We start from the raw sequence: 18,416 nt of genomic DNA, 5'->3' as shown, positions 1-18,416 counted from the left end.
GCTATAGAAGCCGCTAGCAATATTTGCATGTGAAATCAGGCTCGTTGTACTGAAGTTAATTGAGCAAACAACTTGGATACATTCAGCCTACCCATACATAGCTCAAATCTCAGTCGGGCCATGATTTAAACAGTCTGACCAGCTTTAGATATGCATCTAAATCTCAATTCTCTGAAGCCCAGTCTGCATTTGGATCATGCTTCAGAGGCTGACAGGCACTGAGGAAGAGATGCAATGACTCCTCACTGCCAGTTTTAACCCCACACAGTTGCCCGGCATTTGTGGCGTTCCCTTTTGCTTGAATGTATCGTTTGCAGGCTTTTCTCGCCCACTAATTGCTACATGTCTGGTAAACTTTGCCACAAGCATGAATCATGACCGCGGAATCTAAACATCCCCATCTTCTGCTTAAGGGGGGGGTGGTTGGCGGGCACAAAAAATAATTGCCACCACCCCCCAACCTCATGTCTTAATGAAGCCTTAATATAACAGACTTTTCTGTTTAAATTTCAGGTAATAGATGCAGCACATGCACTGTACCAGGCAGTACTGACCCTGAAGAACATTCCAGTTTTGGAGACTGCGTACAAACTGATTTTGGGAGAAATGACATGTGCTTTAAACAGCCTCTTGACCTGCCTGCAGCTACCTGAAGCTTGTGCTGAAATTCAGCATGAGGCTTTTAAGAACCATACGTTCAGTGTGAACAATGCAAAGTTTGTTGTTGACTTTGACTTAAGCATTTTGACGACCATTGGAAATGCCAAGAACTCACTAATTGGGGTATGTATGATTGGCAATGTTCCTTTTTTTTTTTTTTTTTTTTACTCCCCCATGGTAGTTTTTTTTTATCATCTAATCTTGCTATAACTCTAAACTTTACTCACTTAGGCTAGGTTCACATATGTCCGGTGCTCCCTTTTTTTACAGCGAATTTCCGAAGCAGCCGTTCAGCACTTAAGCTGTGATTTTAGATGTGGTTCAGTTGCAAATTTTTGGAGCCATTGGCCACCAGAGTCTTTAACGTTAGGTATTTAAGGAGCGGCCTGGAAATGATGACTAAGCTGTCAGTGGGACCTCCCCTCTGACAGCTGAATGTGTGTAAAAAAAAAAAAAAAAAGACATTGCTGTTTTTTTTTTTTTAAGTGAATTTATTTAACCACTTAAGCCCCGGACCATTTTGCTGGCTTAAGACCAGAGCACTTTTTGTGATTCGGCACTGCGTCACTTTAACTGACAATTGCGAGGTCATGCGACGTGGCTCCCAAACAAAATTGATGTCCTTTTTTTTTTTTTTTCCCCCCCACAAATAGAGCTTTCTTTTGGTGGTATTTGATCACCTCTGCGGTTTTTATTTGCACAATAAACAAAAGTGACAATTTTGAAAAAACAAGATTTTTTACTTTTTGCTATAATATCCCCGAAAAATCTAAAAAAAATGTTTTTTCCAGTTTAGGCCGATTACGTATTCTTCTACATATTTTTGGTAAAAAATCGCAATAACCGATTGGTTGGCATAAAAGTTAGTGTTATGGGATTTTTATTCATTTTTTTATTTTTTACTAGTAATGACAGCGATCAGCTGACACTGGCAGTGAAGGGGTTAACCAGGAAGTAGCATTGTAGGGGTTAAGTGTGTCCTAGGGGCGTGTTTCTAACTGGGGGGCGTGGCTGTTTTACAGATCACTTATCTTTGCTCCAATCACAGGGAGCAGAGATCACTGTCACTTGTTGCTATGGTCAGATGCTGTTTACATCGGCATCTCCCCGTGAGACGATCCCTGTGGCGGTTGAGTCCACGGGGGCCCCCGACCGTCACACGTGCTGGCGCGCACGTGATGGCACCACAGCAAATTCAAAGGGACGTCCCTGTACGCCCATTTTCCTGTCTGTGCCATTCTGCCGACGTACATAGTCGTGCGTCGGTCGGGAAGCGGTAAACAAGATAGAACGTAAATATATATATATAATATATTTTAGCTGCTGCCTATCTGGACTATGTAGTAGAACACTATTGAATGTGTATGGTGTGTGCTTGTTTTTTTTTTTTTTTTTCTACCACTGAAATGTAACCTCTTCTTTCTTTTTTTTTTTTATTGGTTTGTAGATGTGGGCGCTCTCTCCTACAGTGTTTGCTTTACTGAGCAAGAATTTAATGATCGTTCACGAGGACATAGCCGTTCACTATCCATCAGTGCAGTATGCAGTGCTTTATACGTTGTATTCACATTGTACAAGGTATTCATTCTAATGCCGTTTCTACTTGCAAATACCTTAACCAGCCCACAGTTTTTTCCCAGGTTTATGGTCTATATTCTGATGCTGGCAGAATATAGACACAATATAGCACATCTCTCGCCAAGATACAATATAGCTCAAATTACCGCCCATTGGTCACGCTTCTCAGAGATGTTTCACCCATATTGGGCTAAATTGTAGATGTCCTCTATGCGGATGAAACATGTTAGAGGCGTGTGACTGATGCACGGGGATTTGAGCTGAAGCCCATCTTTTACGGTACATTGGAGTTGAGTACAGTGTGTGGCAACACTTATATACTCTATTGAACCTTTCTTTTACATACATCATGGGACACAGTCAGGCTAATATTCATTACCTGCTGGGTTATATTTCATCTCCAGGTGAATAGACGCTGGTAGACCAAAGATCTTTAGTCCGGAAGTGACCCCCTATATAACCCCTCCCATACAGGAGTGTCTGCAAGGTGGATGGCACGGTTTGTTTTAAGATCTCTGAGCTCTAGATCTCTAGTCCCACTAACTGTTCTTAAATGAATCAAGGGGTTGGCCGGTCGGATACATTTGACACAGGCTTTATATGCTTAGATAAATGGTACCCAAGCCTCGCAGAGAATACTTTAGATCCTGTGAGGTTTTGTTTGTAATGTGGCCTCTGGGTGCTGGACCCTGCAAAATGGACTCCTGGACACCACAGTGCTAAGGCAATCCTGCAGGGTGCTGTACAGGTCCAAGGGAGTGGACCCTAAACATGAAAAAGGTGCCCAGTCCTTGAAGGTCCTCAAGTGACAGGAACCCGCCATGATGGGTGAAGTTTGGGCTCTTAGTTTCTAAGCTGCCCTTTGCCTGGATGGGTAAGTGAAACCCATTTACTTATTATTGTGGGATGTCCTAGTGATTGTAACAATCAGTGGGTGTTTGCAAAGTGTACCTTTTTTGCTTGTTTGGCTGTTTTTTACCTGTATGATGGTGCGCCATTACGCCTTGGTTCACCATGGCGCACGTGTGTTTGCAAGAATGCCGCTGTGCTCAGCAGTTGTTTTGGTGGCACTGGCGCACGCAGCTTCGCCGCACATGTGCAGTGAGCTTTATCTGGGCATTCAAAGATTTGCGTCATATACACAAATACAGCTACGCCCGTGGGACCAGCACGTTGATGCGCACGCATGCACAGAACGTTCCTGGGCACAGCAAGCTTATTTAAGCTGTATATGCCAAGCATGTGGTGCTTCCAGAAGGCAGCTGTGATACACAGAGCAGACTCCAAAGGGGCACTTGCAGCGGTTCATTTCTCCTTACCCGGGTCACGTGAGCCACCAAGTGTTGCTTGGCAGGCTTAGGTGCTTAGCAGGATAGCTGCATAAGGGCGTGGTGAGTTCTATTAAAGGGTCTCCCTTCTGAGGTGTTTTTAATACTACACCCAAGTACTCTTTTTCATACATTATGGGACACAGAGCCTTAAGTAATTACTTAATGGGTTATGAACACCTTCAGGTGATGGACACTGATATACCCAGTCAAGGAAGCTCACTCCCTATATAACCCTTCCTCCTTCGTGGAGCACATCAGTTTTTTCAACAGTGTCTAAGGTGTTGTTCACGAGTGAAGATGTGCTCTGAGGAGCTCCAGGAGGGATCCCATGCTGGATTTAAAAACCTCCACAATTGGATCCATCCATACCCCTGCGGCCACAGGATGATACCTGGGCCTTGCATAGAAGAACAAAGTTTTGCCTGTAACGCTTCTCTTTGAGTGCTGAACCCTAGGAGCCAGGACTCTTTTTGATCTTGCTACGTTACCTAAAGTTGTTCTGAAGGGTGCTATACAGGTCCAAAGGAGTGGAACCCCCTATTAAAAAGGAAGGTTTAGGTTTAACTACGCTGTCCACTGTGATGGGTGAAGTTTGCATCTATCTGTTTTCAGCAGTATCCTGCAGCGAGGATAAGGTAAGAGAAAAGCTTAGGAACTGCAAAATCTACCTATGAGTTTTCTTTCATATTATATTGTAATGCCTTGAAGTCTCCTCTAGAGGGAATAAGAATACACATACCCTTTCAGCAGCTCCGTGTCCAGCCACAACAGCATGGTGTGTCCTAGCATCATATTTTCCTCTCCTCCCAGTTGGGGAAACTGAGGGGCTAGGTGTACAGGTACAGTGTGGTACACTGCATCCTGATCATTTTATTTTTATTCTTTATTTAATTTTTTTAGCATTTTTTTTTCTTTTCGCTTTTTTCAGTGTGACGGCACTAAAGGCTAAATCACACTTATTGTAAGACTCAAAACTGCCAAATCCATTACCTCTCCTTTCCCCCCACCCGCCCCTCCTTTTTCTTACTCTGTGCTCTACAAATAGTACCTCTGCTTTTGTGCTTAGCGCTATGGCTTCCAAGGTTACTACTAAGGCACCAAACATTCCAACGACAGGCGCTGGGAACTCCAGTCATGCCTCTATACGGTCATCCTCTCCCGAGATACCAGATATGGCAAGCCAGGGTGAGTCTTTGGAACAGACTGGTGCAACTGCTTTTCACACTTCAGCCCCTGTATATGTGACTGAAGATGCATTTTCCTCTGCCCTGCAGAGCTTAGAAGGGAGATTAGCGGCTTTAATTGCATCCTCCATCCAAAAGGATGGGAAGCGTTCTAGATCCCCCCCCCCCCCACCTCAAACCCTTTTACCAAGGGAACACTGGGCACAATCTAAGGTATTACCCTCAGGCGATCACTTAAAAAGAAATAAAAAAATTAGCCGATTTTAACCGCGCAATCTGACAGATTGATGGTACAAACTCTTCCGGAGATGGTTCGTTCTATTTTTTTATGCTACTCCTAACAGTCAGCTGTAAGTTTGGTCCCTTCCTTGAGTTTAAAAAAAAAAATAGTTATGGCCTTTTCATGCGTTACTAGAAAGGCTTATTTATGCTGAATGGGATCATCCGGATAAGCATTTTCTCCCTAAGAAGAGTTTCTCAGTTCCCTATCGTGGAGGAAAAATTTACAAAAAAATGGAAAGTACCAGCAGTAGACGCTGCGATTTCCAGCATCAATAAAGCTTTAACTTGTCCAGTAGACAATGCACAAATGCTTAAGGATATAACAGATGAGCTGGAATTTTTGTTAAAGGCCCGTGAGTTAACTGAATTACCAAAGGAGCTGTGTTTTGCCATAGACACCATAAAAGACTCTATTAGGGCTGAAACAACTAATCGATTAATCGACAACTATTTTCATAATAGATTAATCGGGCAGTAACATAATGGGGTTAAACTAAAATGAGCCCTTTATAGTACAAAAATGTAATCACTACTGTAAATATTACTTTCTCTGTTCTACAGTAAAAAAATGAACCCCTTGCAGTAGTGATTATCTGCTTTTTTTTTTTATGTACCATAAAGGGCAAATTTTTGTCTTTTAACCCCATTATGTTACTAAACGTCTTAGGCCTGGTTCACATCTATATGTTGGTGCTTTTTGCAGAAACTCACTACAGTTCATTTACATGGTTTCCTATGGGACACATTCATATCTGTGCGTTTTTCAGCCACTGCATATTTGGAAAGGGTCTGGGACTTTTAACGCAAAGTGGTGCTTTTTTCGTTCAATATACTTCAATGGAGAAGCTGCAGAAAAGAATGTAATGCGTTTTTGCAGCAATTTGTGTGTTTTTTTTTTAATCTGTCGGGAAAAAAATTGCAAAAATCGAAACTCACAGCAAAAAGCACTGCAGAAACAGATCAAAAGAAAAAACTGCATAGGTGTGTACCGGGCCTTATGCTGGCCACACGGATCAACTTTCAGGGGAGACAATTCAGATGAAAAATCTTTGTACATTTGCTGAATGAAAGAATGTTTGAAATTTTCACTTCATATCTGAGCAAAAACCACACACTGTCTGAAAATTCCTTTGACCAAGAAGTTTTCTATTTCCAAATTTTCCCATCACTGTGGTTGAAAATGAATGTCAATTTGACCCACTTCTTCTTCTTCTTCTTTTTTTTTTTTGTTAGGTAATTAATCGATCGAAACAATGACCGGCCAACTAATTGATTATCAAGATAATCGTTCGTTGCAGCCCTAAAATCTATCCACCAAGCTTCCCGCCTTGCGCTTGTGCTAAAATGCATGCGTAGGACCCCTGGGGTTAAAAAGTTGGTCAGCCGAAGCATCTTGCAAAAAGGCTTCTGGCTAGTTTCCCTTTTCATGGGGAGTGACTATTTGGGGAAGATTTGGTCAAATACATCCAAATGATTTCTAGCAGGAAAGGTACACTTTATACCTTCTTTTGGACAAAAAACACAAAAATCTTCCTTTTTATTTAAACAGACTCCTTCCGCTGCGCCAGGGGCATCTGCTTCTAGGCAGTGATGACGGCCTCCACCGTCACTCTAGAGGAGAAAACATTCAGCCCCGTATACATGATTGAAAATGCGTTTTTCCTCTTCCCTGCAGGGCCTTGAAGGAAAATTTGTGAATTTAACTGCATCTGCTATCCAAAGATAGGAAGCGTGTTAGATCTCCCTCCCCACCTTAGATCCCTTATCAAGGGAACAGTGGTTAGAGAATGAGGGGTTACCCTCAGGTGATCAGAAAGAAAGGCAAACGGATTACTCCTCTGCGGAGGAAACGATTGGAGTTTTTCAGCCTCGCAATCTGAGAGACTGCTGTTACAAATCTCTTACAGAGATGGATTGTGCCTTTTTCAAACTACCTCTAGTAGAGGCAGATAGTTCTGTTTCTTCTTAGGTTCCTTAACCACTACAATACAGGGCACTTTCACCCCCTTCCTTCCCAGCCCAATTTTCAGCTTTCATCGCTCTAGCGCTTTCAGTGACAATTGCGCGGTCATGCTACACTGTACCCAAATGAAATTGTTATCATTTTGTTCGCACAAATAGAGCTTTATTTTGGTGTTATTTATTCACGACTCCGTTTTTTTTTTTTTGCGATATAAGCGCAAAAAACGGAAATTTGGAAAAAAACAATATTTTATTTTTTCTATTTGAAAAGAAATCCAATAAAATCTAATTTTGTCATAAATTTAAGCCAAAATGTATTCTGCTACATGTTTTTGGTAAAAAAAAATTCCGTTAAGTGTATAATTGGTTTGTGTGATCACGGACATATGTACGCAAATGATCATGTACATATGTGTGCAGGTGATCACGTACATATGTGTGCAGATAATCATTGGGACATGTGATTTTAGTGGGACATATGTGGGGGACATGTTTTTATTATTAGGTACATGTGTTTTTATTATTTGGGGACATGTGTGTTTTGGGGACATATGTGGGGACTGTGTTTGTACTGTGTGGTGTGTTGTGTGTTGACACTACACTGATGATCAGTGAGTAAAAAGCTGTAAAAAGCAGCCCATACTCACTGATCATCAGCCGGCTGCAGCGTTCTGCTCTCCTCTCCTCAGCGATGACTTCCGTGTGAGGAGAGGAGAGCCGATTGCCTAGCAACCGGCTGTTTGTTTACATCACATGACGGCCGTGATTTGACACGGCCATCATGTGATCAGGAGGCCCAATCACAGAGCCCTCCTGCCGATCCGAGATGTGCCGTGTCCGGGTGACACGAGCACATCGGGATCGCGCCGCTGCGCGGGCACACGCGTTCGCGATCCCGCTACTTCTGAAGGACGTTCCTGAACGTCCTATCAGGAGTAGACTGCTCCCACCCGGCCGTATATATGCATTGGCCGGGTGGGAAGTGGTTAAAACCTTCACAGTAATCGAAAAGAACACACTGCTACACAGAGCTAGGAGAGTGCTGCTCACCCCAAACAGATCAGAGTAGAACAAGTTCCCCCACAAACGGGGTTTTTAGGCAGCAAAAAACAGTAATAGATGCATGTTAGAGTAATATGAAAAATATTTGGTAAAAAAACATGAGCTCCACCTGAACAATTAAAAACGGACTCTTATATACAGAGTACAATGATATCGATAGACGTACACTAACAGACACAGCTATAAATTACACTGTATAATATAATAACAGTAAAAATATATATATAGTTCTAACGCGTTTCAGCCCCCTGTGGGGTCTTCAGAGAAATGGTGGTCTGTTGATAAAACAAAAATACACTGAATAAATATATCAGGTGTTATTTGTATTGGGAATACCTCATATTTGTTAGTATAATTTACCCAATGGTGTACTTCCAAAGAGATAAAATGAGTTGTAATACTTTTGATGGAGTTCCCCCATAGGATGGTGCCTCAATATCCTTCACATGTCTGGAATGTTACCCGGTCCATATCTACCGCCAGGATGCCAAGGGGAAAGAAGGTAGCGTCAGAGAACCAATGGCGTGGCTCACGAGAGGTCACACGGATACCACACCCCCCATAAATAGGGAGTGGGTGCAGATATGGGTAACCGGATAGTGTGGTAAGTCACACCTGCAGTAGAATCCCAACACAAATAGAATTAAGAACATATATTTTTGGTATATGAACACAGGGTGTATATATGGCATGAAATCATCATCATACCCATAATCTATGTATATAGAGAATACAACCCTGAGTGTCTAAATGCCGATGTAAGTTGCTTTAAAAAAGGAGAAAACGAAAAGAAAGGAGAAGACCTTACCCAGATACGGTTTCTAAAGTGCCTGAGAAGGGATATGTGTGTATGAGTGAACCTAATATTGACAGTGCATGAAAAATTACAAAGATTAATGTGATAAGTGAAATACTTCAGTATTTCACTTATCACATTAATCTTTGTAATTTTTCATGCACTGTCAATATTAGGTTCACTCATACACACATATCCCTTCTCAGGCACTTTAGAAACCGTATCTGGGTAAGGTCTTCTCCTTTCTTTTCGTTTTCTCCTTTTTTAAAGCAACTTACATCGGCATTTAGACACTCAGGGTTGTATTCTCTATATACATAGATTATGGGTATGATGATGATTTCATGCCATATATACACCCTGTGTTCATATACCAAAAATATATGTTCTTAATTCTATTTATGTTGGGATTCTACTGCAGGTGTGACTTACCACACTATCCGGTTACCCATATCTGCACCCACTCCCTATTTATGGGGGGTGTGGTATCCGTGTGACCTCTCGTGAGCCACGCCATTGGTTCTCTGACGCTACCTTCTTTCCCCTTGGCATCCTGGCGGTAGATATGGACCGGGTAACATTCCAGACATGTGAAGGATATTGAGGCACCATCCTATGGGGGAACTCCATCAAAAGTATTACAACTCATTTTATCTCTTTGGAAGTACACCATTGGGTAAATTATACTAACAAATATGAGGTATTCCCAATACAAATAACACCTGATATATTTATTCAGTGTATTTTTGTTTTATCAACAGACCACCATTTCTCTGAAGAAGACCCCCCAGGGGGTTGAAACGCGTTAGAACTATATATATTTTTACTGTTATTATATTATACAGTGTAATTTATAGCTGTGTCTGTTAGTGTACGTCTATCGATATCATTGTACTCTGTATATAAGAGTCCGTTTTTAATTGTTCAGGTGGAGCTCATGTTTTTTACCAAATATTTTTCATATTACTCTAACATGCATCTATTACTGTTTTTTGCTGCCTAAAAACCCCGTTTGTGGGGGAACTTGTTCTACCCTTAAAACCTTCACTGCCTTTTTTCATGCGTTTACTGTGCATGTACAGATCCATGCAGAAATTCAACAGATCCGTTCTAGATCCTAAAGAAACTAAATCTGTTCCTGAAGATAGGCTCCTTTCTATGGAGTCAATCAGGTCAGTAGATTCTATCCTACAAGAAGGAAAACTTCTGGCGTCTATCGGCATCATTGATGCATATCTGCATGTCCATATATTTCCCACTTACCAAAGGTTTCTGCGGTTAGAAGTAGAACAGCAGCATTTCAGTTTGTAGTCTTGCCCTTCGGGCCAGCTACAGCACCTCAAGTGTTCACAAAAGTGCTAGCCCCACCTCTAGCCAGGTTAAGGGCCCAAGGCATAAACAGTCTTGGCATACCTAGACAGTCTATTGCTAATAGACCAATCGGTGTTCGGAGTAAGGTGTGCGTATTACAACCAGTTACCTGGAAAAATCTGGGTTACGTTTTCAACCTAGTAAAGTCTCCCTTAAAACCGCAAAAAAAAAGCTGGAGTATTTGAGTCTGATCATAGCTACAGCCCAGAAAAAGGGTGTTCTTGCCCAGACAAAACACAGCTCCAATAGAAAGTTGGTGCAGATGGTCAGATCAAAAGGAGATTCCCTCCATTCGCCTTTGCATGAAGTTATTAGAAAGGATGGTGGCTTCATTCAAAGCAGTTCCCTGTGCCCAGTTCAATTTGAGACTATTGCAAAACGGTATTCTATCTGCTTGAAATAAAACGATTCAAGCTTTGGACTTGCCAATGCGGCTGTCCCCAGGGGGGTTCCCAAAGTCTCAATTGGTTACTAAACAATCTGGTAAATCCTTCAAACCAGTTATCTGGAAAGTGGTAACAACAGAAAAGACAGCTGTCAAAGGACAGTGTTCAAAAACCGAAAGAGCCATGCCCCTCTGAAAGCCTGGACTTCCAGGTTATGGGATTGTCCTGTCGGGATCCAATCCATCAATTCCATGGCTGTGGCCTATATCAATCAGCAAGGTGGCACCAAGAGTCTCTCAATGCAGAGAGAGGTGAACCATATTCTAACTTGGACAGAAAGAAATATTCTGTGCCTATCAGCAGTCTTTATTCCGGGAATAGAGAATTGACAAACTACTTAAGCCGCAAGCAGTTATTCCCAGGAGAATTTCTTCACCCCGACATATTTTCGGGCTGATTATCAAAGATGGGGGACTCCGGACATAAGTCTTCTAGTGTCCATTTCAACATAAAATTAGTCAACTTTGTTTCCACAACGAAGGATCCATTCGCATGCAGAACAGATGTGTTGGTGATACGTTGGGATCAGTTCTCGCTGATCTATGCTTTTCCCCCTATTCAATTGCTGCCTCGACTTCTTTGTAGGATCAAGTTGGAAAGAGAACCAGTAATTCTGGCAGCACCAGCATGGCCCAGAAGGCCATGGTATGCAGAAATCGTAAAAGATTGCAGTGGAGGATCCACGGTCCCTTCCACTAAAGCCAGACCTGTTCTCAAAGGGGGTGATATTCCATCCTACTTTACGAACGCTAAATTTAATGGCTATTGAAACCCACTTTCTGAAGAAACGTGGGCTTTCCGGATCAGTTATCTCTACTTTGATTGAAGGAAACCAGCTTCCAGAACTATACATTATAGAGTCTGGAAGAGTTATGTTTCCTGGTGTGAATCCAAGGGTTGGCACCTCGGAGATATCATAGGCAGAATTCTTGCCTTTCTGCAGTTAGACGTAGAGATGAAGTTGGCCTTGAGTACTGTTAAGTCTCAGCCTTATCGATTTGTATTTAAAAAAAAAACGCTTGCTACGCATTCTTAATCTGGGATTTCATGCAATGGGTGATGCAGATTAATCCGCCAGTTAAAGAGGAGGTCAGTTTTTTTTTTTTTTTTTAAAGTCAGCAACTAAAAACACTGTAGCTGCTGACTTTTAATAAGGAAACTTACCTGTCCAGCGAGCCCGCAATGTCGCCTTGCAGCTTCATTGCCCATTTTCTACTGCGCAGTGCTTTGTAAATGGCCTTGTTGTTTTCTGGGACACACTCATGTCCCAGAAGGTAACGGGGCTGCTCTCCGAAGAGGAGGAACTGAAAAAACAGTGCGGTGGAATAGTAGGAGGCAGATTAGGAAGACTGCCTAGCAACAGGGGTTTCTGGTAAGAAAAAACATTTATTTTTTTATCTTTAAGAATATTAATGGAATTTTTTATTTTAGGGTGGCCCTCAGCTTTAAATCACCCTTAAGCCCTTGGGACTTGAACTTAGTTTTGTCAGTGTTACAAAAACAGCCATTTGAACCGATACAGCATATTCCCTTAGTCCTTCTGACAAGGAAGCTGGTGTTTTTGGTTGCTATATCCTCAGCAAGGAGGGTTTCGTAATTGGCTGCTCTTTCTTGTAGAGCCATATTTGATTATTCATGAGGACAGAGTGGTGTTGCACTCTCGTCCAGGCTTTTTGCCAAAAGTAGTTTCAGGTTTTCACCTGAACCAAGATATTGTCTTGCCCCATGTTCCATAGAAGAAAAGTCACTACATTGTCTTGATGTGGTGAAAGTAGTGAAAATCTATTTAAAGCGGTAGTAAACCCGCACATTTTTTTTTTTTTTTTTTTTTAAACCTGCAAAGCAAAAGGCATAATGAGCTAGTATGCACCGCATACTAGCTCATTATGAAATACTTACCTTGGAACGAGGCCCCGACATCTGGCCCGATCCACGCCGAGGGAGCTGACATGCTCCCTCTGCGTTTCTTCCGGGTATCGCGGCTCCGGCGCTGTGAGTGGCCGGAGGCGCGATATCGTGACTCCCACGCATGCGCGCGGGAGATTTCAGTCTGGCCGCTCGGCTGCTGCCGGATTTTGACGGCGAGAAACCCCTTGTGCGCATGCGCCACTGCAGTCAGCGGCGCATACCGAGGGGAATATCTCCTAAACCGTACAGGTTTAGGAGATATTTTTTTTACCTACAGGGAAGCCTTATTATAGGCTTTCCTGTAGGTAAAAGTTAAAAATGTGGGTATACAACCACTTTAAAGACAACTGCTCAGATTCTTAAAACTGATGTCTTATTTATTCTGCCAGAGCGTCCTAAGAAAGGACAGGCAGCATCGAAATCCACTGTTGCTAAGTGGATTCGGAAAAATATAATTCAAACTTCGAATTTAAGGGGTAAGATTTCCCCTTTTCAACTTAAGGCGCACTCTACCAGGGCGGTTAGTGCTTCTTGGGCAGTGCATCACCAGGCCTTCATGGCTCACATCTGTAAGGCTGCAACTTGGTCTTCAGTGCATACGTTCACAAAAATGTTATCAGGTGGATGTAAGGAGGTATGAGGATATCGCCTTTGGGTGCAGTGTACTGCAAGCAGCAATAGAAGTCCTCAATTCTGGGGGTACCCTGCGGGTTGTCTCTCCCTCCCCTTAAGTAGCATTGCTATGGGACGTCCCATTAAGTGATTAAGGCCCTGTTGTGCTTTTTAACCACTACAATACAGGGCACTTTCACCCCCTTCCTTCCCAGCCCAATTTTCAGCTTTCATCGCTCTTGCACTTTCAATGACAATTGTGCGGTCATGCTACACTGTACCCAAATGAAATTTTTATCCTTTTGTTCACACAAATAGAGCTTTATTTTGGTGGTATTTATTCACGACTGTTTTTTATTTTTTGCAATAGAAGCGCAAAAAAAGCGGAAATTTTGAAGAAAAAATACTATTTTCTTTCTATTTTAAAAGAAATCCAAAATCAAATTTTGTCGTAAAAATTTAAGCCAAAATGTTTTCTGCTACATGTTTTTGGTAAAAATCCGTTAAGTGTATAATTGGTTTGTGTGATCATGGACATATGTACGCAAATGATCATGTACATATGTGTGCAGGTGATCACGTACATATATGTGCAGATAATCATTGGGACATGTGATTTTAGTGGGACATATGTGGGGGACATGTGTTTTTATCATTTGGGGACATGTGTGTATTACACTAGTGATCAGTGAGTAAAAAGCTGTAAAAACAGCTCATACTCGCTGGTCACCAGCCGGCTGCAGCGATCTCCTCTCCTCAGTGTCGACTTCCGTGTGAGGATAGGGGAGCCGATTCCCCAGCAACCAGCTGTTTACATCACATGATGGCTGTGATTAGACACGGCCGTCATGTGATCAGGAAGCCCAATCACAGAGCCCTCCTGCAGATCCGAGATGCGCCGTGTCTGGGTGACACGAGCGCATCGGGATTGCGCCGATGCACGGGCACGCGCGCGATCCCCCTCCTTCTGATGGACGTTACTGAACGTCCAGTCAGAAGGAGGCAGCTCCCACCCGGCCGTATATGTACATTGGCCGGGTGGGAAGTGGTTAAGGACAGTTTTCCCACACAGTATTTGAGTAGTTCATTTTTAAAGAGGATATTTTTAAGATACAAAATCAATCTGTATGACGCAGTCTACACATGAAACTTATTCACGGAGACATGTGATCATACAAAAGTTACATTTATTGGTTGACGAAAAACAAATTTATATTAAAATACTGATTGCGTTACATGAGCGTCTTTTAAATCCATAGAAACACCTGCAAAATGGGCGTGCAGTCCCTTTGACATAATACCACCATGCTAACTTCTCGGTAGACTCAATAACCTTGTGAAATTGACAATTAAACAGAATGTCTGTCTGTATTTCACACATCCAACCATTACTATACTGCAGGTAAGTAAGTGGTTAACAATGTGAAATAAATTAGACGGTCCTCTTGGGATCCATGAGGCCTCTTCAGGCCGCACAGGCTTTCCCCCTACACCCCCTGCTGGAACAGGCGGTGTATGCTGATTGGGAACATCCTGCCAGGATTTTTTTTTCCTCTTAAGATTTTACCTTTTTTATATCCCATGGATGAAAAGTTTAAGGGAGCATGCCAGCCGTAGACGCAGCAGTCTCTTCCTTAAACAAGAACTTAACTTGTCCGCTAGACAACGCATAGGGCTTGAAAGACCTTGTTGACAAGAAATTGGAGTTATTAAGGGCTTCCTTTTCTTTGGCAAGTTCAGCTATTTAGCCAGTTGTTACAGCAATTGGTATCTGCCAGTCCATAAAAGATCGGGTCAAACTGCCTAACCAGGAGGATGATCTGCCTGAAAAGAAGACGGCTATTCCTCCAGTGCTGTGTTTTGTTGTTGACGCCTTAAAAGGATTCAATACAGCCGGTTTCTCGTTTGGCTCTCTTGTCTGTACATATGCGCAGACTTTTTTGGCTTAAAGGGGTTGTAAAGGTACGTTTTTTCACCTTCATGCATGAAAAAACATCTGACCGTGCCGGTGCCCCCAGCCCCCCGTCTTTACTTACCTGACCCCTCGAAAGTCCCGGGCTCGTCCCCAACATCCTCTTTGCTGCTCAGCTTGGCCATCGATTGGCTGGAGTGGATGGATTGAAAGCAGCGCAGCTGTCAATCGCATCCAATGAAGCGGCAGGGTGGGGCCGAGTGATACAGTGAGCGGCTATAGCTGCTGGCTGTATCACGGGAGTGCGCCCGCCAGTGCTTCTCACCATGCGAGAGAGCTCGCATGAACGTGAGAATTATTTGGGGGGGGGGGGGGAACTGAGACAGCTACCGAGGGACCCCAGAAGACCAGGTTCGGGGCCACTCTGTGCAAAAAACGATGCACAGTGGAGGTATAACATGTTTGTTTAAAAAAAAAAAAATTCCTTTACAACCCCTTTAAGAATTGGTTATTTGGTGATCATTTGGACAAATATATCCAAAAGATTTCCGGCGGGAAACGCTCTCTACTTCCTGTGAAGAAAAGCACCAGGCGTCCCTTGTTTAATACTTCAGGGACTGTTTTCTTAAATGTCTCAGCACCAAGGCAGTTCCGCTGCCAACAGGATGCTAGAGCCAGAAAAAGCCTTGGGTCCAAAATTCTTCTTAACCCAGCACCAAGCCCTCCCTTTTGAGGGGACGCCCCCCACTCCATTTGTGTGGGGGAAGGCTGCTGCACTTTGCAGACATTTCGGAGATAAATAATTCAAGATGAGTGGGTCACCTCAATTATTTCTTGTGGTTACTAGCTGGAGTTGCGGGCATCTTAAAAACCTCAGAGGTTTTTAAGATCCAGCGTTCCCTCAGATCCTCTATAAAGAGACTTATTGCTTCAGGCACTACATCATTTAGTGCATCAAGGTATGATTATACAGGTTCCTGTATCCGAAAGAGTGAACCTGTTATACAGTTTAAAAAACAAACTGGGTCACAGGGCCCGTTTTTGGACCCAAGATCCCTGAACCACTATCTACTAATACCGTCCTTTCGGATGGAGTCTGCCCGCTCCATTGCTGCCTCACTCCAGATGGAAGACTTTTTAGCTTCCATCGATATAAAAGACACGTATTTACACGTACCAATCTTTCAGCCTCATTAGCGGTTCCTGCGATTTGCAGTAGAGGAATGTCCTTTTTTTTTTTCGGTTTGTGACTCTACCCTTCGGGCTTGCTACAGCTCCCTGGGTGTTCACATAGGTCCTAACACCTATACTGGGTCTTTTAGGGGCCCAAGGGATCCTGGTGCTTTGGTATCTGGACGACCTCCTGCTCAGAGATCACTCATTACAGGCTCTAGAACAGAGCATTACCTGCACAGTGCAATATTTGAAAAGCTTAGGCTGGTTCAGAAATACAGAAAGGTCTGCCTTAAAATCAGCTCAAGGCCTAAAGTATTTATTTAGGTCTGGTCCAAGCAAGAGTAGTCTTGCCACCCGCAAGGATCTGTACCCTGAAGAAACAGGTGCGCCAGAGAAGGGACACCAGATAACCCTCCATTTGGCTCTGTATGAGTCTTTTAGGGGGATGTTATCCTCCTTCGAGGCAATGCCCCATGCCCAGTTCTATTCCAGTCCTCGACAACGAAATATCTTCTTGGCTTGGAACAGGAGAGGATAAGTCTTGGATTATACAATGTTATCTCCTCAGGTACGCTTAAGATCTTCCATCCGGTAACTTGGAGAATACTGACTACAGATGCCAGTCTCTCAGGCTGGGGAGTGACCCCAGAGGGTGCTCGCAGCTCAAGAGAAATGGTAAAGGAAAGAGATCCTGCCCATCAACTGGCCCTATGGTCATGGATGGTGGATCTTCAGGACTTCTCTATCAGGGTTCAGTCTGAAAATGCCCTGCAGTCTCCTATATACACCACCAAGGCGGTACCAGGAGATGTTCAGCTCTAAAGGAGGTGAACCACATACTAGCCTGGGCAGAGGGACGGGTGCCAATTCTATCGGCAGTCTCTATCCTGGGAGGCAGATTATCTCCGCTACTAGCAGATCTACCCGGGGGAATGGTCCCTACACCCAGGGGTGTGCCAGGAAATTTGACAACGTTGGGGATGGCCAGGGGTCGACCTATTGGCATCCAGGTTCAATAGCAAGGTAGAGCAGTTTGTCTGAAGCAAGAGATCCTCTGGCAATCTCAGAAGATGCTCTAGTAGTTCCATGGAGCCAGTACTCCCCTGGTTTATTCTTTTCCTCCAATCCCTCTCCTTCCACATTTGTTACACAGGATTCAGAGAGGGGGTTCCAGTCATTCTTGTGGCACCACCCCAGCCCAGAAGGCCATGGTTCCCGGAAATTGTGAGACTGACAATAGACGGGCGATGGACGCTTCCACATTGCCCCGATCTACTGTCTCAAGGTCCTATATTCCACTCCAATATACAGTCGCTAAATTTGACAGCATGACTATTGAAGCCAGGGTGTTAAAGGACCGTGGCCTCTCGGGACCTGTGGTGTCTACCCTAGTAGTTACTAGAAAAGCTGTCACTAGGAAGATCTATCATAAGGTCTGGAAGGCTTATATTGCACGGTGTGGAGCCAAAAATGGCATCCTAGGAAATGCGTTATTGGAGAGAATCCTCTTTTCTACAGTCAGCTGTGGAAATCAAATTGGCTTTGAGTACAATCAGAAGTCAAGTTTCAGCCCTATCAGTATTATTCCAAAGGCCTTTAGCCTCCCATTCACTGGTCTGAATCTTTATTCAGAGGGCAACATTGCTTGCTTCCCCCCCATTAGGTCACCTATGTGTCCTTGAACTTGGTGCTTGTCTGTGTTACAGAAACAACCATTGGAACCTATCAAGGAAATTCCATTTGACCTGCTGTCACGCATACTAGTCTTCCTGATGGCTATCACCTTGGCTAGAAGGGTGTCAGAGGTGGGGGCCCTTTCATGCAGGGAACTGTACTTGGTCCTTCACCACCACAGGGTCGTGTTAAGACCTGTTCCATCCTTTTTGCCAAAAGTGTCAGCCTTTCATAGTTTCATAGTTAGTAAGGTTGAATAAAGACACCAGTCCATCCAGTTCAACCTGAGTGAGTGTCTACAATTGTCCCTATCCCTGTACATTACACACTCACATTGGTCCCTACTCTCAAGGAGCCCACAATCCAAGATCCCCATTCATATACTAGGGCCAATTTTGGACAGAAGCCAATTAACCTACCTGCATGTCTTTGGTTTGTGGGAGGAAACCGGAGTACCCAGAG

The 18,416-nt window shown here is 43.4% G+C and overlaps 1 protein-coding gene across 1 annotated transcript in view; it reads left to right on the top strand.

Annotated features, from left to right (window-relative positions):
* The window catches only part of SMG1 (SMG1 nonsense mediated mRNA decay associated PI3K related kinase), a gene marked incomplete in the record, with an annotated part of 420,057 nt that overhangs the window by 57,978 nt on the left and 343,663 nt on the right, over positions 1–18,416 (top strand). The window contains 2 exon segments of the mRNA XM_077448938.1: positions 514–783; positions 2,108–2,238. Coding sequence (XP_077305064.1) covers positions 514–783; positions 2,108–2,238 — 401 coding nt within the window.

This window comes from Lithobates pipiens, unplaced genomic scaffold (assembly GCF_037356315.1).
Source record: "Lithobates pipiens isolate NorthernLeopardFrog02 unplaced genomic scaffold, aLitPip1_a1.2 Scaffold_22, whole genome shotgun sequence".
Taxonomy (NCBI): Eukaryota; Metazoa; Chordata; class Amphibia; order Anura; family Ranidae; genus Lithobates; species Lithobates pipiens.
Note: the sequence above shows the minus strand (reverse complement) of the source record. Positions and strands in the feature narration are given on the sequence as shown.